A 24,902-nucleotide genomic window follows, 5' to 3' on the forward strand; every position below is an offset into this window, starting at 1 on the left:
AGTTACACAGGAAGGTGATTTACTGTAGGCACAGGAGACCCCATGTAGGAAATCACCACAGAGCACTTTAGTGACTTCCAAAGTATTGTTTTAAAGTGCAAAGGAAATTCCATAGTGAGTCATTACTTTATGTATTTGTGTGCCAGACAAAGAGCAGGTGTGCGTAACACGAGCAGGTTCACCGAGAATACCTTTCCAAGGGTTCTCTGGCTTTATATAATAGATAGGAACATTTATATTTTATTATCATGTCTTTACGCTGAATAGTGATGTTGTTCTGAATGTGTTGTACCTCATAGCCTGGGAAAGATCGCCCCCTGCTGGTCGACCCGCAGAGAGCATTAAATACGCAATTTTAACAAGGCAAATAGATGCAAGAATTCAGATTGAGCCACTAAGAGAATATTTAAGTAATGTCGCATAGAAACAAACCTAAATAAAAAGAAATATATGGACCAATTACTTATTATTTTGTTTACAGTATTTTGAATTTGAGATTTAAAGCCTCTCCACTGTCAAACCACTAGGTGGAGACGTTGACTTGTTCTGCAGTTGATTCAGTTTCAGCCAATTTCTCACACCGCTAGTTCAATTTTCAACACTGACCTTCTACATTAGGGTCAAAAGTTCCCATGTATTATGAAAATAGATGTTTATCATCATAATATGGTAAAATGGTCATCTGACATGTGACCTGATATTACATTACCCGTTATTACATGTATTACATATCTAGTACTGATAATCTATTGATATCATATTGATATAATCTCCCAACTTAATTTGTGCCTGTGGATTAAAATCACATCGGGTATCATTAGAGGGCTCATGTTTAATCGCAGTGAACAAAAGGAAAAGAAAAACATACATCAAATGGTCACTTGATGTGTGTTTATGGCGCTTCCTTAAACCAGGGCAGGCCCAGTGGAATCCACTGTGGCAGAGCCTCTCTGGCTGCAGCAGACACGGAGCAGAGCCTCAGGGGCCGTTCTCTCCGTCTCACCCCACTTTCTATCTTTTTCTTTCTGCTTCATTATATTGCTCACACACTCCGAGTCTGTTGCGTGCTCTCCTCACACACGTTTGTACACAAAGACACTTGCACGCACTTCTTTTTCTAATCTCTCCCGTTTTTAACACAGATGGAGGAATCTTTATGCAGCCGCTTTGCACACAGTCTGTGGGGAGGGTACAAAGAACGCGTTAACTTCCCTATGAGCTTCCACAGCAGTGAGAAACACGTTTCAAAAAGACATGACTCTGAGGATCTTATTTCATGCCTCCAGCATCCCGCTTTTTAATTTTTAGGCCAGTGTACGTGTCTGTCTAATATTATGCCTCAGAATGGAATTAAAATGAACGCAAATTAGTCTAAATGGAAGAAATGGGTCAAACATGTGAGGATGAAAAGAACTGGGATGTCACGTTCTTTGATTCAATGAAATACTGAAGGTGTAATGTTCCAGAGCATCCAGGGCCTGTGTTGTGTGTGTGACCGGGCTACGGGAGCCTCTTGATCTGTCCAACCCGCACATGTCATGCATTACTGATCTGCTGCGCTTCGTCGCAGGCCGTGCACAGAAAGTACATCACGCGTTTGTTGCATTTGTCGTTCGGCAAATGCCCAGAAAAAAACGATTACTAACCTTTCACTTTGTTTGAACTCGCTGCAGAAAAAGAGAGACGTGGTTTCAGTTCCAGAGTCATTAGTCGTGCTCTGCGTGCTTCAAATGTACATTAGACTATAGACTAAATAAAATGTGGATGAACAGCTTTATTGTGTTATGTTTTGGGGCCATAAAGTGACTCTAATCACCAATGCTGCATTTAAGGCAGCACCAGGAAAGGTAATGATTGTGTCTGTTTGCAGTGAGGCCACATGTTTTCACAGTTGACTCCAGTCTTGATGATGTTGGCGTGTTCTGCCTGCTAGTGTTGTGTCTTCACACTTTCAGGGCACGTTATCAAGGATAAGCTCACTACAGTATTAAACTGTGTTTTTATGTTCTTGTGTTCCGCGCTAGTTCATCAAAACACCTCCCAGTGGCACAAAGGAAGCAGCGCAGGTCAGTGAGTGACCGCAGCAGAAGAGGTTGTTCTCACTGTCCTTTAGAAACAGGAGAGAGACTTTGTACAGTATTTGTGCCGTTTGCAGGAACAAGACAGCAGGCGTGTGTAAAAAGGTGCGAGGTGGGAGCAACAATAAAAGCTCTTGGGCTCTACTGCCAGCATTTGTTTAATTTAAGAAGATGCTAAGAAATACAAAGACTTACATAACAGGATTCCTGTCATCTTCGCTCACGTCGTGTTCCGGGTCAAAGAGCTGCAACATGCAGTACTAAGCAAAAAAAAGTCCCGGTGGCTCGCTTTCAATGGGAACGAGGAAGCTGGCGATTACATGGGAGCCATATTGCGTCCTTAATGATTCCTGAGTTTGTGTCGCCTCGAATTGGCCAGTGTAGGAACAGATGGCGCCACGGGTGGAATCCACACACACACTCACTGTGCCTGCGACAACTTTGAGAAGTGGGTGCGTGAGTCACTGTGTACGTGGACGTGTGCTGCGTTTCTGTTGTAGCGTTCATTCCTGCAGGCCAGTGTCCTAAATAAGAACTTTTTATTAGTCATCGTCGCTAATAGAGGAATATTCTCTATGAGCCTTTGCTCTGTTATATGTTCAGGGTGCAGTCGATCTTGGTGGTCATGGTGGTCGCTGTCTCTTCGTATCTGCATCGATGCAAATGAAAGGATGCGGCCTCACTCCTCAGCTCGCTGTCTTCTAGCTGCTCCCCTGTGACAGAGCGCTGACTGGCAGCAGCTACAGGTGTTGCGCAACGTGTCATTCCGGCCTCAAGCTCGCGTCAGCCCCCGAGAAGGGAAGTTATGTTGACGTGAGACGTTTCGGACGAGAAGATGACAGAAGCTGAAATGTTCACATCTGAAGACGCCATCTGTTGCCTTCAACACTGGGCTTCTGAAGCGCTGTCAATAACAAGCGTGCGTTTGCCAGCAAATACATGAGAACAGTGTTTCTTAGTTTCTCTGAATAAGAAATGAATGAATAAAATGTTAGTGCTTCACTTTAGAACAGCTAATTACACAAGAAGTCAACCTCGACTAATTCCTTATCATTAATCGTGACCTTGTTTTTCTGTTTTGACCGCGACCGGCGTTGAAGTCTTTATGTGGAGAAGCAGCAACTGAGATTTAATCTGTGTTTTATTGGAGCCTTTTGCTTCAAGGTTGTTTTCATTTCTGCTCTGTCACCGTCTTACTCTGCGCCTCTTGTTCTGCCCATTTTCCCTGGATCCACCCTCCGCCGTTCCTGCCAACCGCCTGACACCTCCGAAGCCTATTTCATGTTTGACTTCAGTGACAATAATACACAGCGCTCAAGGACTGCGCACTGCTCTTGTTTTGTGGCGATGTGAAAGAAAGTGTGGCCCAACAGTGGGAAAAGGAGAATACGGAGAAGTGTCTGAGGTGTGGAGTTGCCTGGCAACAACTTCCCACCTTTTGTGAGGGTCGGCCTTCATCAGATTGCAGCCGTTCGAGTCGTTTAGGAACACTTCAACATAGAAGTTGGTTTGCACACACTGGTGACAGGCGGTCTAGTAACTTTTTAAATATTTGAGTTTGGAGCCCTCGATGCTTGTAGTCCTCCAAGGACTTCTTTTTTGTTCAGGAGGTTATGAAATATTAAATTATATGAAATGCATTACACTGTAACACTGTATATAGTAACAGGATGTGATTGTTGGTCAGTTGATAGTGGGAGTGAATGCTTGGCACACTATTTGTTGTACTTTTCAGGCTGATACAACTATGACCACGTGTGTTCCCTCCGATGCATTCCCCTGTAATTACGACCCTAGTTTCAGCCCGGAGGCAATACCACCCACAAGCAGCTGCAAAATCCCATTGTTTAAAAGGATTTAAAGGTCACAGAATAAATGTTGGTGACAAACACCTGGGTAAATCAACACAGAGCACGATGTTAAAGAATGAAGGTCAACCTTCTCCTGATCCTTTTTCAAATCCACAAATATCTGTTCTTTTAATATTTTTCTTTGTAGATTCAGGACATATTGTTTTGGGCCGTGAACAACTCGGCTGCAGGGGAAGTTGTTTATCCTTGTCATGAAGTTGCTAGCTTGTGCCTTACAGCAGCGATGTCATCCATCAAAATCTGCATGGGCTCAGTACCAAGCCACACACCCCGGCCAGGGTCATGGTGACGAACCACCAGTCACACAGTTTAGACGTGCATTCACAGCGAGGTCCTCTGAGCTGACTCTCCTCTGGGAGGTGTGAGGCCTCCAGCTGCACCATCATACCAGGCAGTGTGCCTGGGTTAGCGCCACGCGGGAACGAGTAAATGAACATATTTAATAAAACAATCCTCAATATCAACAGCAATAACATGGCGTATTAAAGTGCAATGTTCCCCTCTCCACACGCCGACAAAAGAGTCGCAAAGTTTATGGATGGCCTAGAGAATCTGGCATGTCTCCTCGTGGATTACATAAAACTGAATTGTAGAGTGTCCGTTTCCACGGCAACTGTATCTTTTTTTTGTGTCTTTGTTCTCCTCCTCATCTGTGAGTTCCCTCGCCACACTTGGCAGTTTCCAGCCTATAAGGCCTTGGTGTTTGTAGGTGTTCGTAGTGGCTAAGTGTCAAACGGAAGACGTTTGTCACGTCCCGAGTTAGCAATGTGCATTTTGTTAAGTAGCATTTCCTCCCTGCACACACTTTGTTACATAAAGTCAGATAGTGTATGCAGCAAAGTTCCTATTCTCTTTACACCCACACACTTTCACACCAAATGCTATCTAGTTGTAAGCGTGCAAGCAAAACCTCCTTACACATTTCAGTCAAAGAGGGAACATTTACACCCATAGTACAAACCATTTATACTGGCTTGGATATTTTTACAGTTTCTCACACACACAGAGGCTTTATCGTTACTGCATGTGTTGAGGGTTGATTCTTAGTGGCCACTTTGTAAATACTAAGTTGAATAAGTGTTAGCACATGCTTGCAATGAGTTGCTAATTCTCAGATAGTGTCTGTCTTCATCATGGTTGCTAACATAGTAGCAGTAGCCATTCAAGTAATAAGCATGCCATCAGTTGCACTTAACACAGACTGTATAGAGATGGAGCATCTTAGATGCAAAGCAGAGAGGGGAGGACTTACTCAAGGACATGAGGGAAGGAGACAGAGATAGGTGGAACTGCGATGCTCTTCACAGCGTCATGCTAATGAGAAGGATTATTATGTCCCCCCCTCAGGCAGTGGAGGCAGACAGTGGGAGTACTGTGTGTGTGTGTGTGTGTGTGTGTGTGTGTGTGTGTGTGTGTGTGTGTGTGTGTGTGTGTGTGTGTGTGTGTGTGTGTGTGTGTGTGTGTGTGTGTGTGTGTGTGTGTGTGTGTGCGCGCCATAGGCGCTGCTCATGGGTTTCCAAACATACACGCACAGACATACAGCATAAACATCTACGCTGCTTATTTTCCCCTCTCTCCGTTCACACAAACCCGCCCCTTCATCATCCTCCTCTCGCTCCTTCGCTCCCCCTCCTCCCTCGCTCAGCAGCAGCCAGTGGTATGCTCCGCTTGTCTTCGCTCTCTCTCTTGCTCGCTCGCTCGCTCGCTCGCTCTCTCCTGTCAACCTCGGTCTCCACATCAGAACTAGACACAGGCGCAGCGTTAATCCATACATGCACGTGTGTGTTTCCTGGGAACGAGGCCCTTGAGAATGCCAAGGGAGTGTAAGGGTGGCAGCTGATCTACATGAGAATGTGTGTGGGAGCATTTTTTGTGTGTGTGAAGGAGCATGTGTGCGGAGTGAGAGACAGTGTGAGGATGCACGGTGGGCAGGTGTTGTGATCGCAGGAGTTTTCGGTGTAGTATCAGTGTGTCGTGTGCCTCCCTACACATCCCATTTGGTCATCTTGCGAGGGGGGCGATATACAGCATCCCGCTGGGATGTCCACCTCGCCTGCATCGACAGACGGGAGCCAGAGGAACTCTTGTAAGTGAATTCTTTTTTTCTGCTCTTGTGACTGGGAGTGGTGGTCTGTGTGTTGCTCAGTATGTCAGGCATCTCTATGGTGCACTTTTTCAATTTTAAAGAGTCCACAAACCATTACTGCTTTAAACATGTAGATAAAGCAACAACAAATATATATATATTTTTTTTTTTTATTGATTTTGCACGAGATAAATAATGCACTTTTTATTTCCACTGTGTTGGGTTTGTGACAGTAGGAAGATGGGAAGCAGGAGCAAAGATGCCAAGAGTACGCTGTTTTAATGGAGGATGATACATATACATAGTGTAATATAAGTAGTTATAGTTATCGTGAGCATCTGTCTGCATACTTGTACATGTTTACCTGATGGAAAGGAGCTGGAGGGGTTGAGCATGCATGCGTTTGTTGACTTATTCCCTGGGGCTCCTTCAGCTGTTGATCCATTGGATTGAAGCTGTGCATTGATCGACAACCGAGCCAGCTGTATGAGTAAGATGAAAGCAGCAGGCGGCCCATCATTCACTGCCGTCAAGCTCTGTTTCACTGATGTGTTTGGTTTAAGCAAAAAACAAGAAAAGGAACCCAACGCAACGGCCAATGTGGAAGTAAAAGCTGTGACCAGTTATGTGTCGGTGGTTGTCTTCAGTTCCAGTTATGATGCAGGCTTGTACTGTAACTTGTGTAATGCTATATTGTGAGGCGTATAAATTATTCACTGGGTGAAAATGTGTGGGACTACTTTGCAGCTCTCGTGTTTGACTTGTCTCTGGCACAGTAGCAGATGATAGCTGCACTTGAAGTGGGTGATTGATAAGACGATGTGACTCACTTTGACTCATCTGAAAGCTCAGTGGCAGCACATGCACACACACAAATCACTCGACTGCACACATCCATGCACAAAACACACAGCTGCCCATTACCTTGACTGAAGAACCCATAACATGTGGGAAAAGGGCTCTGCATTTATTGCCCCATCCCCCTTTCCTTTGCTTCCATTCCCTTTCTTCCCTGTTATTTACTGCCCAGCCGACCACAGAACTGCCTGGATCCCCTTTCTGTGCCTGGATGATGTGTTAATGATCTCACACTGACACGCCCACCCACAGTACATGCCTATTGTGTGTTCACCACCGTGGTTCCTATAATGACATCACTGTGCGTTCAGTCGTTCGAGTTGTGCGCTGTCTCACTGTTGTGTAACTCCCATTTCACTCCTACTTTCCCTATTTGCTTTGTTGTAGTTTGTTTCTTGTCAGGATAAATCCATCACATTAGCTTCTTATAGAGAAGTTCTTTCAAATGGAAATATCAAGTGGCTGCAGGCTATGGTTACTGATTTACAAACCGTAGTGTTACATAACTACAACGCAGCATCAAAGGGAAACAAGGCAGTTTATCCCGGATAAATAATGACTTCTGTGAAAAGAAAGATGAATAATTACCATTTCATGACGTGAATAATTGTTTAATAAACGTATCAAAGGAACGTGTTCAAACAACGGCTGATTAGCTCGAATTATTTATGATTCAAAGTGATTAAACATCAGATAAAATGCAACAAATAAGACAGTTTCATTACATAATGCTACATTGGGGGGGATAAAAATAGGGCTTAGATATGGGCTATTTATAGCTGGTGTTTGAAGAGAGTTTTTATAGTAGTAATATTTTTAGGTGAGGCAGTCGGCGGCGTGTTGTAATCTATGCTCCAGCAGCCTGACTCACCGGGGCATTATCGTGGTATAATGCTGCTGCAGAGCCCGCTCTCCGTCCTCTGTGAAGGAGCAACAGCAGGCACCTGCCACGGAGATGGATGTGCTGTGTCATCACTTCTGCAGCCACATGACGGCTTGCCTGTCTTTTTCCTCGTCGCCCCTCTCCCCCGGCTCCCTCCTTTTGTGCGCCGGCCTTTCTTTCTCTTTGCACCTGGCGGCTTTGAGCATATGCTCGCTCCTCTGTCGCCGGCTCCTCTGTTCCCTAATTTTCTGTCCACTGAATCCCACTGCAGCCCTCCTGTCTTCTGCTCTCCTCCTCTATCGTCGCCGCTCTCCCAGTCTGGTTTATCTGGGTTCACATGAAACTTTAATTGCATGTAAATCAAAGCGCTGCAGATGTGATTAGTCTTTTGTGCTGCTTTAATGAGTGGGGCCTGGACTATTGAAATATGCTCCAGTAGCTGGCTGTACTGTCTCTAATGGCTAAAGCCATGGGCAAATTCAACTTGTCAAACTCAACAACTAACTGCCTTTTAAACATTAGGAGAAGAAAAGTTTGGGGGAATGAGGCAGCACATTATAACTGAGAGGATGGTTGAATCATTAAAATGTATGTGTCTGTCCTTGAAGGCTTATTAGGTTAAGGGTAAAACAGCTGCGTTTGCCTAACATTTAAAGTGGTTATTTGCATGCATCCACTGACATTAATGACACCATTTATTATTTATATTATTATTTAATCAATTATTCGAATCCTGTGCAGTTTTCCAGTGTATATGTATATGTTTATGCATGCACACGTGTATGCACATATATTATCTTGGCAATAGGCTGAGCTAATCTGCCTGATAATTAGCCTATTCAAACATCGCTCACATAGGATGTAAACACTGTGGCGGCACAAACAGGCCGACATGCCATCATTTGTCTGTTCATTTCCATGGAGGTCACGCTCGCTTTGACGCCTGAGGAAGGTTAAGACCAAGAATGACGCTCGTAATTGTGTTTAAAGATGGATGAAAGACTCTGCTACCGACACACAAAGCCAAGGACGGAGCACAGCTTGATTTTCATGAGATGGAATAATCACAGTTTACCCTTGACTGTCTCCAGTGTTTGAACGGTGATTGATCAGATATAAAATGATGCAACGGTTGGCGCTGGTGTTTTTTTTGTGTCTCTGTGGGTTCGACGTTCTCCCACCGTCACAGACATGCGTTCATGAGTGTTGATGGTTGTCTGTGTGTATGTGACCTATGTGAGTGACTGGCTACCTGTCCAGGGTGGAAGAGCGGTTTAGGACGGATGGATGATCAGTTCTGTGAACTGTGTGAAGCCACTGTTGCATAGCGTTAACATGTTCAGGTGCATGAATTCTGAGTCTTTACATGTACATGTGCACAAATAAGCAGCGATGCACTAATTAGATATAAGTCTGGCCCCTCTCCTGTGTCTCCTACTGGTTCAGTAGGATCCTAGAAACAGCACTAGAATGACCTTAGCCTCACTGATGTGTTTAAGCCCCGCACAGAATGAGAAAGAGGGAGACAAAGGAAGATAAATGACAAAGCAGAGAAAGAGGGAGGTGGAAGAGATGTGAAAAAATAGACAGGTTAAAGAGGGCACAGCGTTAAGAGAATAAATGCACAAGGGAAAAGGGTGACACAGCAAATAACAGAGCAGAGGATGAAGAGAGCATCGAAGCAGAGGTTGGGCAAAGTACAGAAGACAAAGATCCCCAGAGGTGGATGAAGGAGAGTGGGAGAGAGAGAGGAGTAATTAAAAAGAAACAGCCACATAGAGATAAAAGAAACTAATAAAGGAGAAGTGGAGAGTAGAATTGTGCCACAGCTTGGAATGACCAGATGTAGACACTGATGCATCTGCTGCACAAACTGTAAGACAGACAGACAGACAGACAGACAGACAAGGCTTTCAGAGATAATGCAACTGTTGGCTAGCACACACACACACACACACACACACACACACACACACACACACACACACACACACACACACACACACACACACACACACACACACACACACACACACACACACACACAGCAAATGTCCAATCACAGCTTGGCAGCAGCCACTAAGGCTTGTCAAACTTTGCATTTCTCCACATTGTGCAAATAGTGGGACTCTGGTGAGTTAGTTGGCATTTTAATAGTTTTTTTTTTCCTCAAATTTGGCAGCGATGTGGAAACGTATCGAACACGCTGGAGGGGATGCAAAATGTGCCTGAGATCTTCTTCTGTAGCTTCAGTTTAGATTAAGAATCCTGCTTAGTCACCACAAATACTGATGCATTTAACCTTTTCCATTCCTCCATCAATTACTTGCACTATGATGCTTGTACATTTTTGTCATTCCCTTTTTTTTGTTGTCCACGCTTGAAATAAGCTTGATGCTCTGAGCTGAGCGCTGATGACAGCAGAATAAATAGTTGGACAGATCATAATGACTGTAATTAAAGGGACAATAGTGACTGGTGTATAATTTAACACACCCAGTTATGGAGGTGGTTTTGTGTGCCCCAGTTCCTTCAGTGCCAAATTAAAACTGCGAGGGATGAATCTGAATTCAAGCTGTCAGATGATTTCAAGTGCCCACTCATATGTGCCCAGGGATGATGTAAAGCTAGAGAACCAAGATGACAGGCTGTCTTAAACGGTAGTGCACACAAAGACATACAGAAATACAATAGTCCCGTGAACAAGGACCTCCGTGTTACTGCACATTCATGCTCCAGTCCCTGTTCTCATCCGAGATCATGGTCACAGGTGGCTTTGAAATTGCATTTTCCACCTCCTGTGTTGCACCTCAGCAGGTGAGCCGCTGTGTTCGTCTCCTCCTCCCCCTCTGGAAGGGGAGAAAGAGGATCGGGTGAGGAGTACTGCTGTGGTCAGACAGGCAGAGATGTGCTTTAATGAGGACCACGGCTGAACAGACAGTGTTTACACACGAGTAGAGAGAGAGAGTCACATACACGTACAGCGCTTAGACTGATTCTAACCATTATTCACCTCAGTCTGTTGCTTTATACTGACTTTCTCTCTACACACTGGGCCTTTTAGCCTCTGAGTTCACACAGCGTTATGTCAAGACACCCCCTCTGTCCCCCAATCCCCAACTCACTTCTTATGTAAGAATATCTAACCCATGGTGCCCTTCATGGAGCTATTACTTGTTTGGGGCTTAAAGACCCTTTCTTCTCACTGTTTGTGGTATTTTATATTCAAAGTGTGCATCTTGTAGAGTACGTCACGGCACGGAGACAGGTGGGTGAGGGGGGGGTTCCTGCTGTGTGCCCGCCAGAAGCCAGCGGGAACACAACAGATGGACCGACAATACGGGACTCATCGCTGGGCCACCGAAGTCGCTCCTCCCAAGGTGCGATGTTGAGGAAGGCGAACGTGACTTCACACCGACGAGGGCGTTTTAAGCGCTGCAAGAGGCTTTGCAGCAGCTCTGCAGGAGAGACCGTCCTGAAGCAACACTTTGTACCCTCTGTCTGCTGTTCGGTGAGTGAAGGCACGACTGGTCGCAGGAGAGGTTCCCTCAGGAGCCCTGAATCTGCGGCGCCTTGCGTGAGGATGGCTCTTGGTAGCATCCTGTCCCCCGGCCAGTGTTGGCCTTCTAAAAACCCATGCCCGGGGTTAAACAGAGGGCGCAGCGCTGCAGATAAGTGAGGGAGGATTGCAACAATGTGCAGGAATGGGGGGAAATTTAGTTAGAATTAGTCAGAAGAAAGACTTTTGGCCTTTGGATATCTCTGCCGGCGTCTCACTGAAACAGAACCTTGAAATCCTGCAGACATGAGCACAGATGAGAAGAACAAGCCCTCTGAGCATGGCAGCGCCAGACAGCGCTGCGTTTTTAGTTTCTAGGACACCTCGATGTCAGGAAGCGCTCGAGAACAGTATGAGAACGAGAACGGTTTGTTTCTGCCCATAGTCCTGCTCATCCAAATGTTCGTGGAGTGTGAGGTTCTGTAGAGATCTGGCATCTAAATGTTCTCAACAGTACAAGTGGAGAACAGCTCTTTACCATGGCAACCTCAGTCTGCGGAGCAACACAACTCACAACTCCACTTTACAAAACCCTCGTGACCCTCGTGTTTATTATGCGACTTAATGCTCTTCTTTCGTAACAACTGAAATATCGTTTGCCACGCTGTCATTTCCTTGGCCACGACAGACTGACAGAACAGCTGCTGAACCACATTTATAGACTCGTACAATAGCTCCATTATCTCGCTCGGCTGCCTCTTAACCTACATCTGTACATACGCGCACATTGCTTATTGTGGATGGAAGCGTCTCCGATCGACTGACTGGCTCTTATTGTTGCTGTGCAGTGGGAAATGAGGCGGCTGAATAAAGGCAGAGGTCAGGGATGGAACGGGTCCAGCAGAGAGACAGGACCGGATGTTTCTCTCGTGAGAGCAGAATAGGATCTGGATATTTTGTGATCATTTGAATCTATTTCTCATCTCTCTCTGTATTTTCTTGCAGCAGCATGAACCTATGGATTGTTTCTTTTCACACTGTCTCTCACCTGGCGATCAAACCTCATCTTTTATCCCCTTATGTGTGTTGGTTGCGGAGCCCACTCATTATTCATTAAATATCATTCGCGGGTCCGACTTGTCTCCGAGTTGAGTCCGTGTTGGGAGTGAAAGTTCGTCTCGCGGCCTCGGGTGCATCGCAGCCCACGCCTGCAGCCCGTCTCCTGCTTCTCTACCTCCACTCTCTGCATGAAAGCATGGGCAGGTCATCCTGCGGAGCACCAGCACATCCAGCAGCGTTCGCCTCAGTAGGATAATGCGTCAGAAGCTGCGTGAGCGTTCTATACATCTAAAATATTCACATTCGGAGTGTCTGTGATATCTGCAGTACACGAGTAAGTCCTCATCTGCTTTTTGTCAGGAACTCGGGCGGGCGGCGGACCCACATGCACAGCACGGAGACGATATTATAATTAACAAAAGATTTATTCCTTAAGACACGGTCAGGCGGTCCAGGTCAACACAAAAAGGCTCGGCAAGAGTACAGGCAGGGAACAGGCAAAAACTCACGGTAAGTAGGTAATCCGGGGTCGGGCAGGATACACGATGCGAACAGGAACAAAACACGAGAAGCACGAACATTCAGGAAACACAGGAAACAAGGATACACTCATGGGACTCGAAACGACAATCTGGCAAGTGACTACGGGAACAGGAGGTGACTAAATACACGGGTGAGTGATTACTGATGCAGCGCAGGTGAGGATAACGACCGGGTGAAACAAGAACAGCTGTGACGTGACATGACTCGGGAGTGAAGCTAGAACACAAAACAGAGACCGGGGGACTACCAAAATAAAACAGGAAACGGAACCTGGAACCAAAATAAGACAAGGAATCAGCTAGAACAAAAACACAGATCATGACAAGAACAAAAACACAGATCATGACAGTACCCCCCCCCCTATGGCGCCGTCCACGGCGCCTACGGAAGCCCCCCCCCCAAACCAGGGCGGGCGGAGGGTGGTCCCAGGCGGAGGGACCGAATCCCTACCCCTCAAGGTACATGAGCAGGGCGGGTGGAGGGAGGACCGGGGGAGGGCCAAAACAAGAGTCCACAACAAAGTCCGCGACCAGGGAAGACATGAAGTTCAGAGATTCCGTCACGGAGGGTGACGGCGTGGCGAGACCCTGCTCAGCAGCCGCTGAGCCAGGGTGGCACTCTTAGTGCCCTTGGGCTGGACCGATGTCCCCGGGAGCCACCCCGAATGGCAACGTCCTCCAGGCGGACGCTGATCCAATGGGCTGAGGAGTCGAGGCGGACGTCGCCGCAGGAGGCAGCGCCATCCGGGCAGCAGGAGGCGCCGAGGGCAAGACCACCAGTCCGGCGGCCGAGACGAGGACGAGGCAGGGACCAGCGGCGTCCTCCTTGGCCCACCGCGACGAGAGGCAGGAACCGATGCAGGCGCAGCCAGAACCGGGCCGCCAGGAACCGATGCCGGTGCGGCCGGAGCCGGGACGGGAGCGACCCCCTCCTGGAGGTCGGCAGGAACTACGACGGGAGCGGCCCCCTCCTGGAGGTCGGCAGGAACTACGACGGGAGCGACCCCCTCCTGGAGGTCGGCAGGAACTACGACGGGAGCGACCCCCTCCTGGAGGTCGGCAGGAACTACGACGGGAGCGACCCCCTCCTGGAGGTCGGCAGGAACTACGACGGGAGCGACCCCCTCCTGGAGGTCGGCAGGAACTACGACGGGAGCGACCCCCTCCTGGAGGTCCGCCGGAGCTGCGACGGGAGCGACCCCCTCCTGGAGGCGCGCAGGAACTGCGGCTGGCGCGACCTCCTCCTGGAGGCGCGCAGGAACTGCGGCTGGCGCGACCTCCTCCTGGAGGCGCGCAGGAACTGCGGCTGACGCGACCTCCTCCTGGAGGCGCGCAGGAACTGCGACTGGCGCGACCTCCTCCTGGAGGCGCGCAGGAACTGCGACTGGCGCGACCTCCTCCTGGAGGCGCGCAGGAACTGCGGCTGGCGCGACCTCCTCCTGGAGGCGCGCAGGAGCTGCGGCTGGCGCGACCTCCTCCTGGGGCCCGGCGGGCGCTACGGCTCCACGGGTGACGGGGACTGGAACGACCGCTACAGGGCCGACAGGAACGGGGACTGGAACGACCGCTACAGGGCCGACAGGAACGGGGACTGGAACGACCGCTACAGGGCCGACAGGAACGGGGACTGGAACGACCGCTACAGGGTCGACAGGAACGGGGACTGGAACGACCGCTACAGGGTCGACAGGAACGGGGACTGGAACGACCGCTACAGGGTCGACAGGAACGGGGACTGGAACGACCGCTACAGGGCCGACAGGAACGGGGACTGGAACGACCGCTACAGGGCCGGCAGGAACGGGGACTGGAACGACCGCTACAGGGTCGGCAGGAACGGGGTCAGAGACAGGGGTGACCTCTACTTGGCCTACGGGAACGCCCTCAACTTGGCCTACGGGAACGCCCTCAACTTGGCCTACGGGAACGCCCTCAACTTGGCCTACGGGAACGCCCTCAACTTGGCCTACGGGAACGCCCTCAACTTGGCCTACGGGAACGCCCTCAACTTGGCCTACGGGAACGCCCTCAACTTGGCCTACGGGAACGCCCTCAACTTGGCCTACGGGAACAGGAACTGGAACGACCTCGACATGGCCGACAGGGACAGGAACTGGAACGACCTCAATTTGGTCGACAGGGACAGGAACGACCTCAACATGGCCGACAGGAACAGGAACTGGAACGACCTCAACATGGCCGACAGGAACTGGAACGACCTCAACATGGCCGACAGGAACTGGAACGACCTCAGCATGGCCGACAGGAACTGGAACGACCTCAACATGGCCGACAGAAACTGGAACGACCTCAACATGGCCGACAGGAACTGGAACGACCTCAACATGGCCGACAGGAACTGGAACGGCCTCTACAGGGCCGACAGGAACAGGAACGACCTCAACATGGCCGACAGGAACTGGAACGACCTCTACGTGGCCGACAGGAACTAGAACGGCGTCCTCCTCTGAGGAGCCGACAGGAACTGGAACTAGAACGGCCTCAATATGGCCGACGGGAACAGGAACGGCGTCCTCCTCTGAGGAGCCGACAGGAACTAGAACGGCGTCCTCCTCTGAGGAGCCGACAGGAACTAGAACGGCCGCAACATGGCCGACAGGAGCTGGAACGGCCGCAACATGGCCGACAGGGACTGGAACGGCCGCAACATGGCCGACAGGGACTGGAACGGCGTCAACTCCGGAGCTGGCATGACAGCTTACAGCTGCCGAGCTCGACGGGGAAGACGTCGGGCCTGATTGGGTGGGGTTAACAATCGTCAGACGGGCGGTGCCCTCTGACGGGGACAAGGACGGAACTGGGGTCTGGGCGACACACGACTGATCTGGGGTCTGGGCGACACACGGCTGATCTGGGGTCTGGGCGACACACGGCTGATCTGGGGTCTGGGCGACACACGGCTGATCTGGGGTCTGGGCGACACACGGCTGATCTGGGGTCTGGGCGACACACGGCTGATCTGGGGTCTGGGCGACACACGGCTGATCTGGGGTCTGGGCGACACACGGCTGATCTGGGGTCTGGGCGACACACGGCTGATCTGGGGTCTGGGCGACACACGGCTGATCTGGGGTCTGGGCGACACACGGCTGATCTGGGGTCTGGGTGACACACGGCTGATCTGGGGTCTGGGCAACACACGGCTGATCTGGGGTCTGGGCAACACACGGCTGATCTGGGGTCTGGACTAGGTTCGACTGGGCTGGGGCCTGGAGGCGACAGGGCTGCACCAGGGCATGAGCATGGCGAGGCTGACCTGACTGAGAGGTGGGACATGAAGCGGCCGCTGGCTGCAGGCCCGGGAGTTGCAGGGCCTCACGCAGGACAGGCTCCCTCAGGACGAGAGCGGCTGCTTCCTGGAACAGTTGTTCTCTCGCGCCCTGGTCTGCTGCCGAATCGGCGGTGTTCATGAGGTGGGCGAAGAGAAACGCCACCGGAGGAGAGCAGAGGAGGTGGACCCGTCGGGCGACGCTGTCTGGGATGCCCGCTATCAGAGAGACACAGTCAGTTAGAGAATCAAGGGGCTCCTCTGTCGGAGAAGGAGACTGCTCGGTCCCCATGACCGAGACCGCGGGACCCGGAATCCTGGAACCGCGCCGCCGCCGGCGCCGTCCGGAGCAGCTGCGACTGTCCGTTGTTTGGGGCGCTGGGAGCGGTGTGGACCGGACCTCTGTACCGGGACCCGCATGGTGAACCGGGACCGCGGCGTCTGGAGCTTGGGCTGGAGACTGGGGAAAACACGACTGAACTGGGGACTGAGCAGCGCGCGGCTGAACTGGAGACTGAGCAGCGCGCGGCTGAACTGGAGACTGAGCAGCGCGCGGCTGACTTGGAGACTGAGCAGCGCGCGGCTGAACTGGAGACTGAGCAGCGCGCGGCTGAACTGGAGACTGAGCAGCGCGCGGCTGAACTGGAGACTGAGCAGCGCGCGGCTGAACTGGAGACTGAGCAGCGCGCGGCTGAACTGGAGACTGAGGACCGCGTGAGAGCAGGAAATCCTCCCAGGGAAATAACCATGGAGCTGGGCAGGTTGGTGCAGGCACAACAATCCGACGAGGCGGAGAGGAGGAAACCGAAACCATACTTCCGCGGGAGAGTTATATTTGCCGAAAGAAAAAAAAAAAAACAAGGGAAAAACAGTCACTGACCTGACCGGAGGCTAAGTGCTGGCTGGGTCCAAGAGTGGCCAGATTGTTCTGTCAGGAACTCGGGCGGGCGGCGGACCCACATGCACAGCACGGAGACGATATTATAATTAACAAAAGATTTATTCCTTAAGACACGGTCAGGCGGTCCAGGTCAACACAAAAAGGCTCGGCAAGAGTACAGGCAGGGAACAGGCAAAAACTCACGGTAAGTAGGTAATCCGGGGTCGGGCAGGATACACGATGCGAACAGGAACAAAACACGAGAAGCACGAACATTCAGGAAACACAGGAAACAAGGATACACTCATGGGACTCGAAACGACAATCTGGCAAGTGACTACGGGAACAGGAGGTGACTAAATACACGGGTGAGTGATTACTGATGCAGCGCAGGTGAGGATAACGACCGGGTGAAACAAGAACAGCTGTGACGTGACATGACTCGGGAGTGAAGCTAGAACACAAAACAGAGACCGGGGGACTACCAAAATAAAACAGGAAACGGAACCTGGAACCAAAATAAGACAAGGAATCAGCTAGAACAAAAACACAGATCATGACAAGAACAAAAACACAGATCATGACACTTTTAACTCGCCCGCAGCGCCGCGCTGATGAAGGGCCGGCGCTACCTGCCATTTCTATTACTGTTTGTGCTCCAGCTGAGCCTCTGGGGCCTCGGAGACGATTTTATTTCCCTCCCTGCTGGAGGATCAGATGGGCCAGGCTTTCTAATTTAGAGACTAATGCGCAGTCATTACCACGTAACCTGTCGTTAAGCAAGACATCGGCCTTATTTGTGTGAGTAAAGCTCCCTTCCAGGCAACAATTAACCTGTTGGAAAGCGCCTCTTATCCTCATGTTCGCTTTCTGTCCTTCTTTCACCTCCTAATTTAGCCTCTATTAACATCTAGAGAGGCTTTGGCGTCAACATTTTAATTTCTACAGTATTAAACGTGACATCATGGAGCTGAACTGAAGGCAATGCCTGCATCCAGCTCCACCATAGTTCTAGTCTGATTCTTGTAGCCTGTTTTTCAGCACTGATTTATTTGGCAGCCCAGTGATTCCTTTTCATCACATTTATCTTCGAGCACAGGGAAAAGTGTGCGAAATGTAATTTTTCATTATTCATTAAGACACGTTTAATCCTTGTTTGAAAAGATTGCTTTGGCTTCATTTGACAGGCAAATGAAGCAGGACTGGAACTGCCAAATTTCAATTAGTCCAGGAATTCAATTTCCACATATTAGGTAACATCATTTCTCACCCATGCCTCAAACATTAGTTACGCAGCGCTTTCAAAATATATGCACGGTGGGTCCGTATTCCTCACAGCGATCGGTTCAAACCAACTCCGAGCATCCTGGGTTTACGTGGGCAGTATGTTTTGTGGAGCAGATTGCACAAGGTGGGCAGTTTGACAGGCATTGGACGACTGAGAACACGCAGACCTTCCCAGTGCTCCGCTCTCTCTTTGACGGATGGATGCTAACGTACAGCACAGAATTTAAAGCCTAATGTTAATAAACCCTCGTGACCTTTCTAACCGCGTGGCCTCTGCTGGTGTAAACGCTCTCCCAGCCATGTTATTGTGTGAGCATACGGTAACGTACATGTGTTCTGTAGACTCGAGTCGCACATGTAAAAAGGCCAGATGCCTCACAGCAATGGAAATGTTTGAGGTAAATGTCAGCTGGCAGTGGGAGGAGAAAAACATTATTCACATGTGCCTCGCATTTCCCTCCGATGCCTCTGCTTCAGGCTCCTCTGCCCACAATATTTAGATTTTGAACTCATTCACGTCGGAACAAAACGGGCGGGCGGACGCGGCTGCGCATCCTGGAGCTGAAAGGCACGAGTGCAGCTGCTCACGCCGTGCTTTTCCGTCGGAAAAGCACGGAGGCCTCAGTGAATGGAGTCAGATTCAAGGTAGCGGCATCGTAAATGCACGATGTGCAGCACAATGGGCCGTATTATGTAACCGCTGTGCTTCTGTGTTCACATCATACAAAAGATGGGAGCATTGTCACCATTTGCTAAATTTGGCCCAAATAACCACATATTAAATGGGATTAAATGCCCTTTGAAGCTGCCTGAGGATCATGGCTTCCTTCTTCCCGCGCCTCTTTTCCTTTTATTGCAGTGCTTGGGTTGCTGTAGAGCTGAAACGCTCTGTTAGCCACCTGCGCTTTATCAAATCTGGCTTGAAGCTCTTTAGATGATGCGCTGTAGACCTGGGTCGCATTCACATCCGCTGCAGTGCATTCAGTGCAAAAGCGGCAAAACGTCCACATGAAGCCTGAGAAGTCTTTTAATCAGTGCATTCACTTAAACATGTTCTCATTTAATCCACACATTTCAGCTTTGTATTTTTAGTAATTACTGGAATTTTCACCTGTAGCTGCAGCAGTAGTTTAATAGATTTTGTAGGAGCTGTAAAAGATGTTGCACGTTGTTGGATGTGTTTGGCCTCATCTAGACGCTCACAGTGAGGCTCACGCTTAAGGATGTGACCTTCACCCCTCTCCCGTCTAATTGGTACATTCCTAATCCCACTGCGCAGCGTTCAGCTGTGATGGTCTGGCTGCTCGCTGACACCTCTGATTAGCTGCCGGGCTTAGTCGTGACCTGTGTGTGTGTGCGTGTGTGTGTGTGTGCGGTGCTCACAGTTGTGCCTTTCCTAATTGTTTAGTGTAGTTCTGTAACTAATACACAGTAAATAAAGCAAATAAGCGTGGTTTGTTTTGTGAGGCGTCAGAGGGAATTTCTCAGGTCTGTTTGTTTTGAACGCCTCGTCCTGAGCTCCACGTATGAACGTGTGTTGGCACATGCTGCTGCTCAGACTGGGAACGGCCTCCATCGGAGCCTTGACTTGCGTGTTGGTGTGCAGTTGCCTGGTTACATGCGTAGTTAGCACAAGTGTTTTAATGTGCGCTTTGACTCCCACCCTGCTTATGGACCGGGCGCCGTCAGGAACAAGCCAATCTGTTTATCGAACCCACAGTTCTGCTGTAAGTGTCCACATTTTGATCTTCCCAGTGTTTGGGTTCAAGGTGGTGACGAACGTTACAGAAGCAGACTGGTTCCCATAGCTCCCAGTCAGTGTCAGCGCCACACTGTGTGTACAGTAATTGTGACTATTTGTCACACAAGTTGGTGAAAATCTAGCACCTACACACCAACCACAAAGAAGTGGAGTTGTTGTGCGGTTAACTCCCACTCTGACTGTAGCTGAAGTGCAGCCCACGCTGTAGCCTCAGCAACAGAGGCCTACATGTTGTCACGCTTCAGTCCCAAACACTTCACACAACATTAGTATTTCTTTAAATTGCAATTGTTTGACCCATTTATACTAAGCCAAACTACGTCTCCTGACTGTTAAGAACAGAGGCTCTAGTGTAAATAGTGGGGAAAAACATCTACTCAAACTCATTTATGCTACAAATGCAAATTTAACTAAAATGGTGGAATGATGTGCAAACACATTCAGTAACGCAGAGATTTGTCTTTCAGATTGATTTAAATAAATAATACATTGGGCCAAACGCAGCGTTGGAGCTCCCCCTGCATCTGAGTGATTGTGTGAGTGCATGGACTTAGCAGCTGATGAATTGCAGCCTGCAAAGACGGGACAGACGCTGCAGACAGGCAGAGAGCAACCAAGCGAGGAGCACACGCCCGTGCGCGTTGCTGAGTGTGCGTTAGTAGTGGTGCAAGTGACTCGCAGCCATTAAAGCGCCGATACGTGGAGATGCAGACAAACATTACTGCACACGGTTTACACAGAGAACCTGTGACGGCGAGGGCGCGTCCATGTGTGACAGAGGGAGAAGTTTCTGGGCGGCATCAACACAGGGGCCCGAGCACTGGAGAGATACAGCAGGAATCTAAAAATACCACGGCTGAGCGAGCGGGGCTTAAAACGGAGGAGGAGGAGAAGAAGAAGAAGCTGTGGCTGTCTCCACACTGTCAGCCCTGCCTCTGCTCAGCCGCCGTCCCCGAATGAAATATTAGGCCTGTAGGAGCAAACAGAAACAGATCCATCGGAGACCAGACAACTCATTTAAAGCGACGGCTGGAACCAGCAGGCAGGTGTTGAAGCGCATGGAGCTCCTCATGACGTCCGGGAGGGACCGGACATTATTTAAGATCATGAGGAATTATCGGACCCCGTTGACATTTCTGTGCCGGCCTCGATGCAGCAGCCTTTAAACCGCGGTGACATCCTCAGTAGTGTCTTGAAGGTCACGCCCCGTGGCCACGTCCCTGTCCTGCTGTCATCGCCTTCCCCTCGGATGACGCATGGACGGAAACACTTACCCCCTATGAGCACCCGGCCCCTCGCTCTCTCCCACCCACAGACAGGCAGCCTCCACACGCCATTATCCTGCCTGCACAAACACTGGCTCCGGTCCCGGAGCGTTGGCAGGCACGGAGGGCGGACGGGCCGGTCCACCGACGCCTCCATCCGTCCACACCTTCGCTCGTCCATCCAGGCTTCAAACATCGCCCTCCGTCCTTTGACTGAGGCCCTGAAAGATGAAGCACCCTCCAAAGTGCAGATGACGGCGCACCGACGCTGTGGCTGTGAATTGGCGGTTGATGACTTCTAAAATGACACATTTAAACCGGTTCGTGCTCTTTCTAGTCACTCCACGGCATCTGTCAACGCTTTAAATGCAACATTCTCCAGTACTTAAGGAATCTTACTTTTCTATGGTCTGAAAAAGCCTCTAATTAAGATGAATACTTCCTTTTGCAAAGGAATCTCAAACGCCCTTGAAATAAAATTAGTTCCTCATGCAAGTCAGCCCAAATTAGCGTCGCCCGTACAAAAGACCTGGTGACCAAGCTCGCATTTTGAGGAAAATGACTCAATTTAGTTAAAACTACGGGCTTGAATTGCCCTCGCTGACATGTTTCCTCTCTGCTCCTCAGCTGTAGACACTTCTCTCCGTGCATCTACATTCAGTCACGCATGAATGCTCCCTCACACGCCTGTAAGCAGACGGCACAGCCTCGTTTTCATGGAGGTTCATTAGCAGGCGGGCGATTCGCTGCTAGTTTATTGTGTCTGCAGATGACATGGGTATAAATACACGCGCCCAGGTGCAGGATCGCCCACGTACCGGGTCTCACACGCCCCCCCGCAGACCAGCCGCTTCCTGTGGCTTCTGCTTCCTGCATGTTGACGGCGCCAAAGCTGCCGTCTCCTTACTGCTGGTCTATGACATGACTTTAAAATATTTCATTTGCCACTGATCCGTGATCCGTCGGCACGGTCGCCGGGGCGAGCAGAAGGAGAAATATATCTGCTGTTGTTTCTGTTCTGCTTTTATTTATCTCTGGGATTGGACACCGTAGAGAGGAAGAGCGCAGCCAGTATTCTGAGTATGTACATGACGAATGCAGAGCTTCTCAGCAACAGAGACCGACCGTGAGGTATCGCAGTATCACAAACTCAGTGATGATCGTGGGAACAGATGGAGCGAGCAACACGACAAGTGCAAACCCAGGTACAGATGTTTCTAGACTTGTTCAATCGATAAGGCTCCACAGAGGGATGTGGATCGGTTGTACTGTAGTTAGCAGCTATTAACAAACCATTTGTCTTTGTAATTGAATAAAATTATGTTATTTCATTTGACATCATCTGCTGTGACTAACATAATGCAATTCCCTCAGCACCTGTGAATCATCAGCAGATACAGCATGTCGGTGCGAGCGTGAACATGTGTGTAACAGAGTGGTCTGTGAGGTTGCGTGACGTTTTATTTTGGCGGAGGGCCTTTCCGGATTCACGCCGGCCGTGGTTGTAGGAAGCAGCGTGTGCAGCAAAGCCCGCGGGGACAGAACTTGGTTGCACTTAATGACTTGTGCTGCTCATACAGTCATCAGCACGAACTTAATCCTTTGGGCTAAATATGAGCAAATGCTAAAAATAGTCCCGTAGCCACAGAGACGGGGGATGCAGGATGTGGAAGACGACAAAAAATAAAGTGAGGGAGGGATTAGTAAGAAAAGACATGTGGCGTTATCTACCAAATAAGCCAGGGAAAACTTATCTGCATGTTTGGGAGGAATATTGACATAAACATTATTTTTTTATAGGTTAAGAAGCATTTAAATTTTCTATTAAGGAGCAGTTTTATTCTTTATTCTTCATTATTTTCTCCTGAGTACACTCTCAGCTGTGGACGCCGACGGACAGATGGGCGCACACATTCAGAAGGTTCATACATGGTCTAAACATACACAGTGCAGGCCAATAATGGGCTGAATTAGATTAAATACGATGGGATAAAAGGTAGGACCGAGTGGAGCTCCATCAGCGCTATCTGTCCACTGTCCATAATTGTACCCAAAGGCACTGCCCTCTTTCTCCCCTCCTCCCCCTCGCCCCCCCGTTACTCACCCCACACAGGGCTTGACAATCTGAACAAAGCCTTCCCGAGGCCCGTAATCTAATAGAGCAGTCCCTACAAGACGTCCACGCACACACAGACCCGCCAACAGCGAGGGACGGACCGGGTCACGGGGGAAAGACGGGGGCGCGATGGAGAGAGGAGAGGCGTCAGATGAAGGAGATAAATTGGAGCGAGTGAGGGATGGCAGGAGACGGCTTTGTGGAGCATCAGTGGGACTTGGCTGTTGCCTTCCGTGTGTGTGTGTGTGTGCGTGTGCGTGCGTGCGTGTGTGTGTGTCCATCCATCTGCTGCCAGCCCCTTTAGGGCCCAGCTTATAGTATCAGTGCTGTGGACTGTGTGAGGGTACTCACCCTCTGATCCAGCAGAGTGAAAGCTCCTCAAGCGATGTATTGATTGGGGGGGGTACATGAAGGATAGACCAGGAGTGGTGCAGAGCAGTATGGGCCACAGACCACAAATCACATGATGCATGGATTTATGCTTTGTTGGAGATTTGAGAGAAAAGTGTGAGAAGAAGATCAGGATGTTGGTCGTTATTGTCACTTTGAACACTGAGCATTCAGTCAAGTCAAGGATTCAGGTCACATCAGGCAAATTATAACATAAGTGGCCTTGCTTTTAGCGGAATCAAGCTGACATCTTACTGCTCAGTTCTTTGGATTTGCTAGCATCATCTCCTTCCTCTTTTTTAATGAGGCCAAGATCAACCTTGACTAGAAATAGAAAGAAACTGAACCATTTCATTCTACATTCAAACTGACTGTAGTCAATTATTTTCCTAGACAGCATTAATAGATTTTCAGCCCGAACGTCACAGAGCTGCATCACGCCCCATGATTCAGGCAGCACCAGACGAGTGGTGCTTCACAGACGAGAGGAGGATGTGAGCGTGGTGCTGCTGGTGAAACCCCACAGGAGCGCGAGGCTCGAGTTAGTGAATGCATCGTTCTGCTTCAGTGACGATCGACTCGGGCCTGGGGAGGGTGCGTTTGATTCTGTCCTGACGCTCGACCCGCTAATTTCCGTTTGCACTGCATTTGGCAGGATTTGTTTGAGTCACTCCGGGTTACAGCGTTGAACTTTAAACTCCCATGCCGTTTGTTCTCCTGTTTTATAGTGGAGCTGGATGCAGAGCACCAACAGAGAGTCCCTGGGACCGAGCAGGGGGGGGTCCCCACCCCCCAGGTCAAGCTGAAAGAGAGGCAGAAGTTCTTCGAGGAGGCTTTCCAGCAAGACATGGAGCAGTACCTGTCTACTGGCTACCTGCAGATCGCCGAGAGGAGAGGTGAGAGGCCGGAGAGGCGCTCTGGAGGTCTGTGTTCACGTGTTTGTAGACTGAGGCTCAGTCACTCAAGGAGCAATGCAAAACCATTCGCTCGTCAGATGGATCAAATCCTGATCCGATGCCGTCAGCTGAAACCGTCAC

At 49.7% G+C, this 24,902-nt stretch overlaps 1 protein-coding gene across 7 annotated transcripts in view; it reads left to right on the forward strand.

Annotated features, from left to right (window-relative positions):
- Window positions 1–24,902, forward strand: part of dtnbp1b (dystrobrevin binding protein 1b) — a 43,925-nt gene that overhangs the window by 10,979 nt on the left and 8,044 nt on the right. For 3 of the 7 annotated variants that reach the window (XM_029166921.3, XM_029166923.3, XM_029166920.3), the window contains one exon: window positions 24,594–24,761. In XM_029166921.3, the coding sequence (XP_029022754.3) occupies window positions 24,594–24,761 (168 nt within the window). Of the gene's footprint in view, window positions 1–5,623; window positions 6,036–22,208; window positions 22,565–24,258; window positions 24,460–24,593; window positions 24,762–24,902 lie in introns of those variants that run through there. The other 4 variants (XM_055512820.1, XM_055512821.1, XM_029166926.3 and 1 more) reach the window with 4 other exon arrangements.

Source organism: Betta splendens, chromosome 11 (genome assembly GCF_900634795.4).
Source record: "Betta splendens chromosome 11, fBetSpl5.4, whole genome shotgun sequence".
NCBI lineage: Eukaryota > Metazoa > Chordata > Actinopteri > Anabantiformes > Osphronemidae > Betta > Betta splendens.